General features: G+C 54.4%; 1 protein-coding gene across 1 annotated transcript; it reads left to right on the top strand.

Annotated features, from left to right (window-relative positions):
• The first annotated feature begins 2,221 nt into the window (after positions 1-2,221).
• Positions 2,222-7,099, top strand: EOMES (eomesodermin). The gene is made up of 6 exons (XM_056338254.1): positions 2,222-3,166; positions 3,474-3,628; positions 3,931-4,052; positions 4,540-4,698; positions 4,789-4,850; positions 5,297-7,099. Exons 1-6 carry the CDS (start codon positions 2,430-2,432, stop codon positions 6,030-6,032), a joined length of 1,971 nt encoding a protein of 656 aa, XP_056194229.1. The 5' UTR covers positions 2,222-2,429; the 3' UTR covers positions 6,033-7,099.
• Positions 7,100-13,394: the final 6,295 nt, after the last annotated feature.

Below are 13,394 nucleotides of genomic sequence, written 5' to 3'. Positions count from 1 at the left end.
CACGCCGCGGTGCAGCCGCCGGGCTCCGGGAAGCGCGGTGAGGTCCGGGGGAGCGCCCCGGCCCCGGCCTCCCCTCCCACGGCCGCCGGGGCCCTGGCTCGGCCAGAGCTGTGGGGTGCGAGGCGCGGATCGAGGCCAGGCTGCTGCTTTTTCCGAGCTGGGCTGAAAAGAGTCTGGAATCCAGCAGAAAAGAGCTGGATGAATCCGTCGTTCGTTAGGGAGAGCCGCGCACCGGGTGCACTTCGAACCAAAATGGGGAGCTCTTCCTTTCCCAGGGCGGCCACGGTTCTCCCGCCCGGCCTACCCCCGCACCCCCACCCCCCCCGAGACGGCGCAATCCGCAGGAAACCTGAGCAACATCGAAAGGTTTTGTGCCTTTCTCTGTTATACTCGAGGTTAGTCGAGTTTTGAAGGAAAAATCCCGCGGCACCCTTGAACTAAGCGGCACCTGTCCTGCGGGGATGTTTTAACTCATGGGACCCTTTCACTCTATAGTATCGCAAAACTAACTTAAATCCTACACAGCAGCTTCGTACACTCCCCCTTCCGTCTCTGCCCTAGCCCAGGAGGGGCAGCGCCCGAGGGAGCGGTGCCGGAGCGGAGCGCCTGCCGGGGCCGCCGAGAGCCGCACCGGGGCCGGCGGGCGGCGGGGAGCGCTGCCGAGGCTCAGCCTCCGCGAGATGCTCCCGTTTTGTTTTGCCTTCGAAGCAGCGCAGCCCGCCCGGGGACCCCGCCGTCAGTGCGAGCACCTTGGCGAGCAGCAGCCGGGGAAGGGCAGCAGCGCTCAGCGGCCGGCCCGCTTCGCGCCGCAGCGTCGGGCTCCTCCCGCACGTTTTCGTTGTCTTCCTCTGTCGGACGAGATCGACGCGAAAACGGGGCCAAATGTTATCCCGGAGGGAACAGGGGTTAGGGCTGGGGGGAGGGGGGGCGGTGGTACTTCAGTGCCGGCCGCGATCAGCCCGTCCTCCTCTCCCGCTGTGCGGCCGCAAGCCGGCGGTGGGCACAGCGGGAGCCGCTTCCCCCGACTCCTGGCTGCGACCGGGGGCAGGGACTGAGCCCCGCCTGGCCTCCGAGCCGCCGGTGCCCGTCCCCTGCCCCGGCGGGCACGGCCACCCGCCGCCCTACGGGCGCCCGACCTGCGCCAGAGCCGCATCCCAGCAGCGTTCCGCCCGCGCCCCTGTCCCGGGGCTCAGCGCCGCGACCGCAAGCGTTCGCCGTTCGTTCCGGTTGCCCCGGTGCGGAGCGGCGAGGCGCGGCCCGGCGGGCGAGCGGGGCGAGGCGGGCGGCAGAGCGCGGCCGCTCCGGCCCGGCCGGGTCCTTCCGTCAGGCAACGAAATCGGCGCCGCTCGGCGGGTCTGGTCTAAAATTCAGCCATGAGGAGGCGGCGGGTTCCCGCAGCGCTCGCTGGCGGGCTGGCTGGCGGCGGGCAGGGGGCGAGGGGCTGCGGATCTGGACCTGCAAATCGTTCGCGCGGGCTCTGGCCGCTCCGCAAAATCACGCCTTCCCGAGTCACCTACCCCTTCCCCAGGGCTGTCCCTCACCCTTTGGGGCAAAAGGCTCCGATTTTTTGCGCTGAAAGAAAGCGCCAGATCGACCTGGCACCCGCCTGAATTATAGATCTGCCTTCCCCGTGGGAGACGCTGAAGGGGAACGAGAAACCGAGCGTCGAGTTCCTGCAAACTGGAATTGCTGACCAAGCCCGCCGCTTCCCACACAGACGTCCCAGATAAGGTGAAACGCGTCACCCCCATGCTAACGACTGTGCCCGGGGAGCCGAGAGGGGGGAAGGCGGCTGCTGGGCTCAGCTGAGGCACAAGCCGAATCGTGTGAACGGCGCGACGGCCGGCGGGGGGTGGCGGGGGCCAGTGCGGCCCGCCCCGTCTCAGCGGCCCGGCGATCGCCGCCCGCCCTCCCGGCTGGGTGCCGGTACTGGGAACGGCTCTCCCCCCGCGTTTTCCTTCCCGTCCCCATCCCTCGCTCCCCGCCGTGCCCGAGAGCTGTGCGCCCGGGAGGACGGTGCCACCGCGGCAAAAGATCTTTTTTCGGGGGGAGGGGAGTCGGGCCACCGCGGGGTGATGCGGGCGCTCCCCGTGCTCCGAGCGGCGCGGGGGCACGGGGCGAGCCGAAGCCCCTCCGGTAGCCGGCCGGGGGAAGGGGGGCCGGGGAGGGGGGGCACACACCAGAGTCACAGGTGACTTGTTCCAATTAGTAGCTGTCTAATTAAATTAGTGTCACGCAGCCCAGCCAATGGGCCGGCGGGGGTGGAGGGCGGCGATGAGACAGCCCGGCGCAAGCCCCTCCCCGGCGGCCCGGCGAGCCCGGCGCGCCGGTATAAATCGCCTCGGCGGAGCCCCGCCGCAGCGCTGCGCGGCCGCGGGTCGGGGTGGGCGCCGGACTGTGGGGGCGCTCCGCCACACCGCCCGCCGAGGATGCAACTGGGAGAGCCGCTGCTGGCGGCAGCGGGGGCCCTGCCGGGCGCCCCCTTCTACCCGCTGGAGGGCGGCGGCGGCGGCCGCGGCGCGGGCACTGGCGGCGGGTCCCGCGGGCCGCCCCGGCCGGGCTCCCCGCAGCGCCTCGACCTGGACAAGACGCCCAAGAAGTTCGGGGCGGCCCCCGCCATGCTGGGCGAGGCGGAGGCGGGCGAGCCGCCCTTCGCCCCCCCGAAGCCGGACGGCCGCAAGGCCACCCCCTGCGGGGAGGAGGAGCTGCCCCCGGCCGCCGCCGCCCGCTACTCCATGGACAGCCTCAGCCCCGAGCGCTACTACCTGCAGTCCCCCGGGCCGCCCGGGGCCGAGCTGGGGGGGCCCTGCGCCCTCTTCCCCTACCCGCCGGCGGCGCAGCACGGCGCCGTCTACCAGCCGCCCGGCGGGCCGCGCTACCCCTACGGCTCGGTCCTGTCGCCGGGCGGCTTCGCGGGCGCCGTCTGCCCGCCCGGCGGCCGGGCGCAGTTCGGCGGCGGCGGCGGGTACCAGTACGGGCAGGCGGCGGCCGGCGGGCCCCTCTATGGCCCTTACCCGGCGGCGTCGGGCTCCTGCAGCGGGCTGGGGGCGCTGGGGGTGCCGGCCGCCGGCCCGGGACTGCGGGCACAGGTCTTCCTCTGCAACCGGCCCCTCTGGCTGAAGTTCCACCGGCACCAGACCGAGATGATCATCACCAAACAGGGCCGGTAAGCGTGCAGGGGCTGGGCCGGAACGGAGGGAGATGGAGGGGGCGCCCGGGGCCGCTCCCCCGGGAAGGAGGTGCGCGACCCCCTGTCGGTGGCGCTTCTGGCTCGGGAGCGCTTTCTCTAAAAGCGGCTCTCCCTGTTTCGCCACAGCAGGCGGTCGGGAGGTGCGGCGGGGGTCGGCTGGGGCTTGCCCTTGCCTTCTCGGTGTCATCGGCGCCAGGATGGTCGGAGCACCCCGCTGCCCCGGAGCCGTGCCCCGTTCCCCGGCCCGCCTCGAATGCCGTGTGCTTTTTCTTCTCCTCCCCAGGAGGATGTTTCCCTTCCTGAGCTTTAACATCACCGGTCTCAACCCCACGGCCCACTACAACGTCTTCGTAGAGGTGGTGTTGGCGGACCCCAACCACTGGCGTTTCCAGGGAGGCAAGTGGGTGACCTGCGGCAAAGCTGACAACAACATGCAAGGTAGGCGCGGGTTCTGCGGGCTCCCCCGCGGCTCGGCTTCCCAGAAAGGGCTCCCGCTTCGCTCCCCTCCGCAGGGTCTTCCCCACCCCCGGCATCCCGCTGCGCGGAGTAGTGCAGGGCTTTTAAGGGCGTCTTGCAACTGTTTAGGGTTTTTTTCCACGCCGCGGTGCGTGGGGCTGTGCGGGAGAGGGGACATCGGGGGACCCGAGGTGCTGCCCGGGCGCGGCCCCGCCGCCCGAGCTGCCGGTGCTGGAACAAAGCGGCTGTGCCCGGCTGGCGCTTTACTGGTGTGTCTTCTACAGGCAACAAAGTGTACGTCCACCCCGAGTCGCCCAACACCGGGGCTCACTGGATGAGGCAGGAGATCTCTTTCGGGAAGCTGAAGCTAACGAACAATAAAGGTGCTAACAACAACAACGCGCAGGTAAATGGCGGGGGGGGGAGGGGGGGGGGCAGGCATGAGGGGGGCTCTTGGTGGCTCAGCCGGGGGCTCCCTGGGCTTTCAAGGCTTTACAGAATTCAATTGAGCAGCTTAGATCACTGCTTGTGTGACTTGTTTCCTTGAACTGGATCATGATCTTGTTTTCTTTGCTTCTCCTTATGAAGAGAGTTAGAAATGTCAGAAATGTGTGATTTTCTTTGGTTTTAGCCAATATGTCCATCTCTGGAGTTGCTCAAAAGTGGGAGTATAGCTTATCTTGATCTCCTGCACTTACAGGTTTTGACGTATTGGTAACCTAGTGAAACAGGGCTACAAGCTGTGAATCATCTCCTGCTAGCAGTTAAAATTGCTCTGTTCCTGAGTCAAAAGATTACAATTTACAGGAAAAAAATGTTGGGCTATCAAATGGATCTTTTAATGTTAAATGCAGTCTGTCTAAAGATACTGTCTTTTCTGTGGTCCCTTATAGATGATAGTACTGCAATCTCTACACAAGTACCAACCCCGGCTTCACATTGTGGAAGTGACTGAAGATGGTGTTGAAGATCTGAATGATTCCTCAAAGACTCAAACATTTATTTTCCCTGAAACACAGTTCATAGCAGTCACAGCATATCAAAACACTGATGTAAGTAAGCATGGATTTATAAAATGACAAGAGTGAAATTGTCTTGTGGGTTCAACTTCTCATCTCATTATATTCTGCTTTCACTTTTAGATTACCCAGCTCAAAATCGACCATAATCCTTTTGCAAAAGGCTTCAGAGACAACTATGACTCGTAAGTACACTTTTGTTTTCTCTTGCAGTTGTCTCTGTCTAGGAGAAATAATTCTGGCCTGAAATGTGTGTGGAAGAGTTTGTCTTTAGACACTACATAGTTATGCAGAAATAGTAATACTTCTACTGGCAGCTTTACTAGCTGATGTGCATATTTCAAACAAATTAAATGTCCCTCTAGAAACAACAGATGTCTGTTTGGACAGTTACTATATTGTCTTGACGACCTGTCATGCAGCAGGCTTGTGGATTTTGGTAGAAAGCTTATACTGACAGAACCTAGCTGGCCTGCAGATGGGCAGTAGTGTAACTCCTAAATTGAATAGAAATGAACAGTCATCCAGGTAAACCTAGCTGTGATTCTAATTAAGAAATAATGTGAGCTTCTTCCCGTTTGTGTTTTTGTGTTGTCATACTAGAAATATAAATTTCTCTTTTATGTTTTAGCATGTACACAGCTTCAGAAAATGACAGATTAACTCCATCTCCCACGGATTCTCCTAGATCCCACCAGATCGTCCCTGGTACCCGATACAGTGTGCAACCATTCTTCCAAGAACAGTTTGTCAACAACCTGCCCCCAGCCAGGTTTTACAATGGTGAGAGAACCGTCCCTCAGACAAATGGCTTGCTCTCCCCTCAGCAGAACGAAGAGGTGGCCAGCCCTCCTCAGCGGTGGTTTGTTACACCTGTACAGCAGCCCAGTGCCAACAAATTGGACATGAACTCCTATGAGACGGAGTATTCTCCTAGCACCTTGCTCCCTTACAGCATTAAATCCCTTCCCCTTCAGACATCCCATGCTCTGGGATACTACCCTGACCCAACATTTCCATCCATGGCAGGCTGGGGGAGCAGGGGCTCTTACCAGCGAAAAATGACAACAGGATTACCTTGGACCTCCAGAACGAGTCCTCCGGGTTTCTCTGAAGACCAGCTTTCCAAGGAGAAGGTGAAAGAAGAAATGGGCTCATCCTGGATAGAGACTCCACCTTCCATAAAGTCTCTAGATTCAAATGATTCTGGGGTCTACACAGGTGCTTGCAAGAGAAGACGGCTCTCCCCTAGCACTTCCAGCAATGAAAATTCCCCAACTATGAAATGCGAGGACATTAATGCTGAGGACTATAGCAAAGACAATTCAAAAGGCATGGGCTACTATGCGTTCTATACTAGTTCTTAAAGCATCCTTTTATTCCAATTGGCTAATTTTTTCAGGGTGGCCTTGGTTTTTTTTGCATTACAATTGCCAAAAAGACTCTTGCCTTCCACCTTGAATTGTGTGTGCAATTCTAAAGAAGGTGCCAAAGCTTTTTGACTGTTGCAGGTAATGAAGTAGGGAAAGAGCAAACTATGGTAGAATTCTTCCCCTCTTTTAGAAGGAACCACATGCAGGAGCCTAGATTATTACATTGTGGCTTATTTATTGGAGACACTAAAGTGTACAGTTTGGCTTGGCTCAGAGGCCTGATCAAATCTATGTACTCCTGAGCAAGGAAATAAGGGGGTAGGATCTGAAATTTAATTTTCTCCCCTGCCTGCCCTTCTGGGAGAAGGGGGCTGGGTTGCAGGGAGCTGCACAAATGCCATGTTCTGCTTTAGACTAAACTGGCTTCTTCATCCCTTGTCTGCAGCACAGTTAGCAGAGTTGGGTGTCACTCAGCTGAGGCTTTCTTTGGCAGAAGATGGCCAAAAAATAAGGCCTGCTTGCCAGGCAGGATTTTGACTTGAGGATAGTCTTGCTGATGATGGGGTTACATGACCAAATCTGACTTTCTGTAGTTTAGAATTTGCATTAAAGAAAACATGCCTCCATCCCAAAAGCCTAACCTTTATTGAGGTGGCCAAAAAAAGTGTACAGTTGTGTTTTGTCTAGGTACACTGTAGAATATTGTGGAATAATGTATAAATAGTTGACCTATAGCTCTTCAGTCAGAAGGACCTCTGGTGGTGCTTTGAAGTTCAAAAGGCATTTTTTTTTGGTTAATCAAACTTAGCATCTGGAGCGTTGCAGAAAACCATTTAGAGATTTCTATTTACATGTATGTAAAGTGAGTTTCTCAGCTGCCCTGTGCAAAACTGGAAGTGATGTAAATTACCCACTCTTCTTGCCTATAGTTTCAGCTATTTTAAACTGATCAGTCCTAGAGCACTGGCACACAAACTTCTCCCAATGAAACTTGGTTCTGTTTGCTTTTTCTATGTACATAGTAGTAATTTTTAATAAATGTGGTGGTGCCAGGGACAAGAGTGGGGGTGGCTCTCTGCCTCTTCTTTGCCTTTATTGGGTGTCCTAGCTGGGGGGAGAAGAGGAAACAGAAACCTTGAGGGCTGAGTTGTCTCATAATTTAGCCATCCTTTGTGAAGTCTTTCCTTGCTGCTTTATCCCTCATGCTGTGATCTTTTGGATGCTGTTCTCCGTGAGAGTTGTTTGTTTTGGTTTTTTTAATGTTGTTTTGTGGTTTGCCACAGTTCTGTACATTCCCCTCCATGCTCTGAGCCCCCGGCTTGGTCCAACGTCTGACAGTGCCTCTTTTCCCTTGCCACCCACCCCTGTGTGGGGCTGCGGGAGGCGAGATGCGAGCTCAGTCCTTGTCCCCGGGAGCGACTTTTGAACTCGGCTCGTCTTCCCCCAGCAGCAGCGGGGCCGCCCCCTCCCTTTCCCGGCACACGGTAAGACATTCCCCTGCCCACTTATCTGGGGAGGAAGCCCCTCCTGGCAGAGCAATTGAAGCCCGGCTCCCTCGGCAGCAGGACCTTTCCTGAGGATATGCAGGCAGTAATGGGATTAAACTGTCAGCGATGCCCGGCTGCAAACAAAATAAACCAGGGGCTCAGGCCGGGGCCCTCCCCGGAGGAGACAGCGTGATCGGGGGGCGCTGGCAGAGGCCCCCGGGTGGCTCCCGAGTGGGGAGCGGCAGATTCCCGAGGAGATTTCGATCTGCTCTTTGCTCCTGGGTGCGAGGCTCCGGCTCTGCGCGTTGGCGAGTGAAATGAACCGGGGGTCCCTGTAGCTCTGCCCCTGCACAGGGAGCCATCATTCCATTTGGGACAGAAGGGGACTCGAGGTAATTTTTAAGCGGCTAGGGATGGAATAGATTTTTTTATTTTCCGTGTTTTTTCTTTTAAGTGGCTGATACCCGCTCCCAGAAAAGCCCCCTGGGCAAGGCCGGCTGCCCCCCCCGTTTCCAGCCGTGGGGTGAGCTGGCACACCGGCCGCCCCTCGCCCTCCCTTCCCGGGCTGCAAACGCCCATTATACAGCGCTGAGGAGCACGATTCTGCCGCGGTGTGCTATTAAGAGCCGTATATTTTTGCACCGCGCGGTAAAAAAAAGGACTTAATACTTGTGAAAAGTCCTCACACTGTTTAATAGAAACGTAAGTGCCTGGCTGGCCCCAATTAACACCTTGTGATTATAATGCATTCCTAAAATGGGGTGTCAGACGCCAAATTGTGAATAAAGGCATCTAATTAATCTTCATAGGATGACACTGATAAACAACTCTATATTTAAATAAAGATCAAGGAACTGAATGCTGCTTATTTGTTTACATTAACAGGAGATAAAGTTAACTACCCCTTGCACTTTGCTTCGTAATGTGATTTACTGGCACAAACAGCAAGCTCCGGGGGGAGAGCCCCGCCTCGCCTCGCCGGGCTTTCTATCACGGGTTTGGAGAGCGGGGGCGACCCCGAGGATGGCTGCCCCTTCCTCCGCGGCCCGGCCCCGCGGGCAGGGCGGCCGTGTGCCGGGAAGCGCGGCGCGGCTTGCGGGCAGAAGGCGCCGTAAGGGAACGTGCCCGTCGGCGCCGTCCCTGCGATTTCGGTAGCTCTCGCATGAAAACTGCGCGTGACTTTGAAACGGCAGGTGGACGGGGATGGCGGGCAAAGCAGTGTCTAGAGGAAAGAAATAAAACTCGTTATTCACACCACTGCGGTGGTGTGCAGTGAGAGGTGAGCAGCAAGCCTGCCCGGTGGTGCTGCAGAACCTAGTTCTCGGTTAACGAAAATGCGGAGCTCCTCGGCTGCTGGCCGGAGCCTGCCCGCTCCTGCCTCGCTCCGTGCGGGCACAGACACAGGCTCTGCCCGCCCCGGGGGCTCCGCTCCTTCCCCCCGCGCCTCGCCCGGCCCGTGAAACGGGGATGCCCCGGTGTAACCGTTTGAGGCCGTTCGCCGCGAATGAGCAATTCGCAGGGTTATCTCCCCACCGAGGCGAGGGAGCGGCTCGGTCCTCTGCCTGCGTAGCCCCTATTTGTTTTTAAAACATGGGTGCGCGGCGGGGCAATAGAGGCAGCGGAGACGGGCTCTTCCGAAGGATTAAGGCCATCACTCACTGAAGACTCTGGGTTTGGGGTTTTTTTCGTTGAAGCAGACCTGACAGCTAGCTCATCGCCTCTCCCACTTGTGCGCTTTGCAGCGGCACATCGGGAGCAACCGTCTGATATTGTTTTTCCAACGAAACTTCGTCGCTCGCTGCTCGCCCCGGACTGTGCCGCCGGTGCTTCACACCCGGGCGGGGAAACGAAACGACCCCCGAATGGCTCCTGCTTCCGACGGCGTCTCCATGACCCCCTCGGGAGTCAAGGGCTCCTTCCCCGGGGCGGCGGTCCCAGCGCTCCGGGGAGGAAGGAGCACGTCTTTTTCGGTGTGTTTTCTCTTCGACTAATGCGATGGGGTTTTACTTTCGGTCTGAATTTCTGCTCCCACCTCCCTCAAGGCCGCCTTTCCACCAGCTGCCCGTTTGTTTCCACCTCCTCCTCGCTGAGGGGAGAGCGCGGCGTTAGCGGAGGGGGGTTTCCCGGGAACGGTTGTTTTTAGAGCCCCCTCAGCCGCCGCCGAGGCGGGAACAGGATCCCGGTGGCTCCTGCGGTACCTTTACCCCTCAGAAATGTCCCTTCCCACGGGGACCACCGGCCCCGGGTGCCAGTGGAGCCTGCCGACGGTAGGCAGCCGGTGGCCCTCGGGAGAAAATGGCGGCGAGGGGACTGAGGTGAGGGAGACGGGGCTCCCCGGCGTCTCCCTCACGCCATCCATTCCATAAAATCGGGGTTTGTCGCCATCGGTGCTGTTATTATTACTTTGCTACTGTTTGCCCCGCATTTTTTTGTACATCCAAGCCCAATTCCCCAGCCCACTGAGGTATCCATAGCCTGTTCCTCCCCTTCCAAATTCTCCGTGGCCCTGTTCATAATAACATGAGTATGGCTAATATAAATATTAATCTAATCCTTATTGGAAGGATTTTAGTGCTTGCTAGATATCACAAATATGTAATCCAGGGGAGAATGACATTAGGCTGGAAGTGCGGAGTGCAAAATATGATTTGAATAAAATGATAGGGTGGTATCTAATATTTCCTTTAGGGAGTACTATACTCTGAGCTGTCACAACCGATTGTGTAAATAGACGAGACTGAGGGATGTGATCCTAATCATATTGATGAAACATTCATCTGAAAGACCGAGCACAACCAGAAGGGACTCACTAGGAATACAATTAAATCCTAACCTGGGGAGGCGGAATCCTCTGCAGGCTTTCCTGTAACCTGCCACCTTCTCCCCCGTTGTCATTTTAGAGTCAAATAAAACGCAGAAGAGGAAGAGGAAATAAAGGAGAGATGAAGCCCTGGGTGGTTTAGCCTGCCTGAAGGATGACATTAACACAGAGAGCACTGGGTGGGAAAGAGGTAAATCTGCAGTCCTGACTCCGCAGATAATAAAAAAACCATAAAGGAAGGCCTAACTTTATTTACGGGGTAGCTACCTGCCTGCAGAGGGTTTCCACCTGTGAGTGGTGTTAATCAGGTACAGAAGGCCTCTGTGTCTGGAGGAAGAGTCCCTGTCCCATCTGGGCTTTGACCACCAGCTCAGTCCCAGGCATGTAGTGCAAAATTTAGTCTTCTGTCTGTTGTATGCCATTTAGTTTCCATCTGCAGCAGTGAACTGATTTCTTGCTAAAAGTATTTATTAGCGAAGGGGTTATTTTGCAAATCCCACTCCCCGCAGCTGGTTCCTGTCTGGCCTTCATTGCCTTGGTCTCAGATTGCCTTTCAGTAGTGTAGTGCATCAGGTGAAATGGCATCAGGCGGTTTGTCTTCTCTGCATGTGGTGATAATTCCCTCTGATCATGAACGAAATCGGTTAGCTACTGCTATAAGGGGACCAACGTATTTTGACCACTGTCCCTCAGAAGATGGTTGGAGAACATGGATGGAACAAAGCTCCAGCTGTGGTTCCTGTAACAGTACTAAACCCTGAATTCACATAACTGTGTTTAAAGCTTGAAAAGCAGTCTGTCTTCTTCATCCTGCCACTGTTGAAAGTCCAGCTTCCCTTGAGTGTCCAAGACCAAAGTCTGATCTGATGTTTTAAGAGCTTTTTCAAATTAGTCAGGCTTTTTACCAGCAAGCTCGAGCAAAGAGCGAGGTTAGTTCCTTCTGCCTGGAGTGTTTTCCATGGAAAGAAAGGCCCCAAAGACAATGTTCAGTTCTCTTTCAGTGGTGTGCGATGATGTCTGTAAATGAGGGAAGAATGGGTGGAATGGGATGTCAGTTAACGAATCTGTAGCAGGAGCTCTGTGTAAATCCATATTCTCTTCTGAAGTATGAGCTCTGCAATTTTATGGTCTGTGGGAGGACTCTTATGGTTGAAGTAGGCGCTATTAAAGTGGCTGTAACAGAAAGTAGTATCATTTTAGCAGGTCTGGGAATAAAACTTCATGTTAGGGTTCTTCTGTACTATGATTGTATATACAGGGGACAAAGGAGTCAGTTCTGTTATGATCCTTGGTTTTCTTACAGCAGTTAGGTTTTTGTAGTGTAGATAGGGTACTAATTGTTAAACTTCACGGAACAGTTATAATCCCATTTGTCCATAAAGCAATACAATCTTCACAAATTGCTTGGCATAGCTGCAAATTTCCTTTGAGTAAGAAAACAATCTTTCTTTGGAGACTAACTGGTTTTTAATGTATCAGTACTTGCTTGTTCTTAGTAATAAGTTCTCAATAGCAGAAGTGTTACTACTTTCTTCTCCTTACTTCCTATGCCAAATAAGAATAAAAGAACATTATATTCCCTCCAAGGTATAATTTGAGCAAGGCGAGCTTTTAAACTGATGCTTCAGAGGACATGTCAATGTGAAAAAGACTTTTCAGGAGCTTTCACAATAGCAGGTAAATTTTATCCTATCTCTTACTCCAGGTAGGACAGACAAAGCCTCACCTGTGTAGCTTCATCTCCACTGATACATCCAGTAGCTTATTTTCCAGTAGCTTTGTGATTTATGTCTCGAGGTTATTTTTAACTCAGCTGTTCTGTTACTTCTTTCAGCAAAGGCAGGGTTCTTCTCTGCTACCCTTACATTGTAACTCCTTTGCAGGATCATTTGAGAGGAAAGATTAGGTGAATTTCTTGTTTTGGGTGGAAATGTCTTTGATCCAGAGGCAACATTGTGCTAAAATCTGTGACATTTGAATGATTATAGTTTTACTCACAGAAAGAGGAAAGTTCCCAAAGTTTGTGCCAGCAATGATCTGAAGATCAGATACATCTGCATTGTATAGCTCCCTTTCAAATGTGCAATGTATTTCTCTACTTGATCTGTTTAAATTATATGTACATAATATTCCTCTGGAAATGCCTGCTGTCAGGACGGGCCAGTGAGTAAGGGTTGTGGATTGGAAGTGAAGAAATCAGGTTATTTTTCAGTCAGATCAGTTCTTTAATTCAGTTCACTGTGCAGAAATGCTTGTGCTGGCACTAAGCAGAAAGAAGAAACAGAGCAGAATGTAAGAATGAAAACCACATACTCCTGCCGGGGTTGCTGGTGACTGCTTTCATCAGTTTAAGCAGCAGTACTCATGATTTCTTTTTCTTTTCCCTTTTTTTCCCCTTCACAATAACAGCACATGATAGCTAATGCCTGGATGGTGAAGTCAGTACCCAAAGTCATGGCCAGGTTGAGATACCAGTCTTCAGAAGCATTTAAGGAGCTTGACATAAACGGTCTGTCTGGAAAATGCTGAGAGGACTTTCTGATCAGGTAGACATACCACAGTGGTACAATCATGGCATTTAAGTAGCTGTGGGAGTACGATGAAGCACAGGTTTACAGCACCTCTCATAGTCCACAACAGCTGTCTACATGAGCATGTGCTTGCTCCATAGTTTACTTCATAGGCCCCTGCCTATGGTTAGGTCTAGCGCTTTCCTGATTTCAGCCACTGGAAGAGAAAGCCATTCCCACAGGTATTAGAAAACACAAGCTCCCTGTTTTTGCTGTGCTACAAAAGTCTTACTCATTGTACAGTATATTGGAACATTTGTAATAGCCTGAATGTGGTTTCTGCTTCCAAAAACTGTGATTATGATGTGTCTTCAGTTCTTGTTTCTGACATTCCCATTGAGTGAGAATCCTTAGGGGGATGTAACTCCCTTGGAAATGGCCTGAAATATTACGAGTTCCAGGGCAGTGTCTTTGGCCAGCAGCTGCAGGAGGGGTAGTGCTCTTGTGGCAGGCTGCTTTCCATTTCACATTTGGAGAG

The sequence above is a fragment of the Falco biarmicus genome, chromosome 4 (assembly GCF_023638135.1).
Source record: "Falco biarmicus isolate bFalBia1 chromosome 4, bFalBia1.pri, whole genome shotgun sequence".
NCBI classification, from domain to species: domain Eukaryota; kingdom Metazoa; phylum Chordata; class Aves; order Falconiformes; family Falconidae; genus Falco; species Falco biarmicus.
The sequence above is the reverse complement of the archived record's forward strand: the minus strand, read 5'-3'. Positions and strand labels throughout refer to the sequence as shown.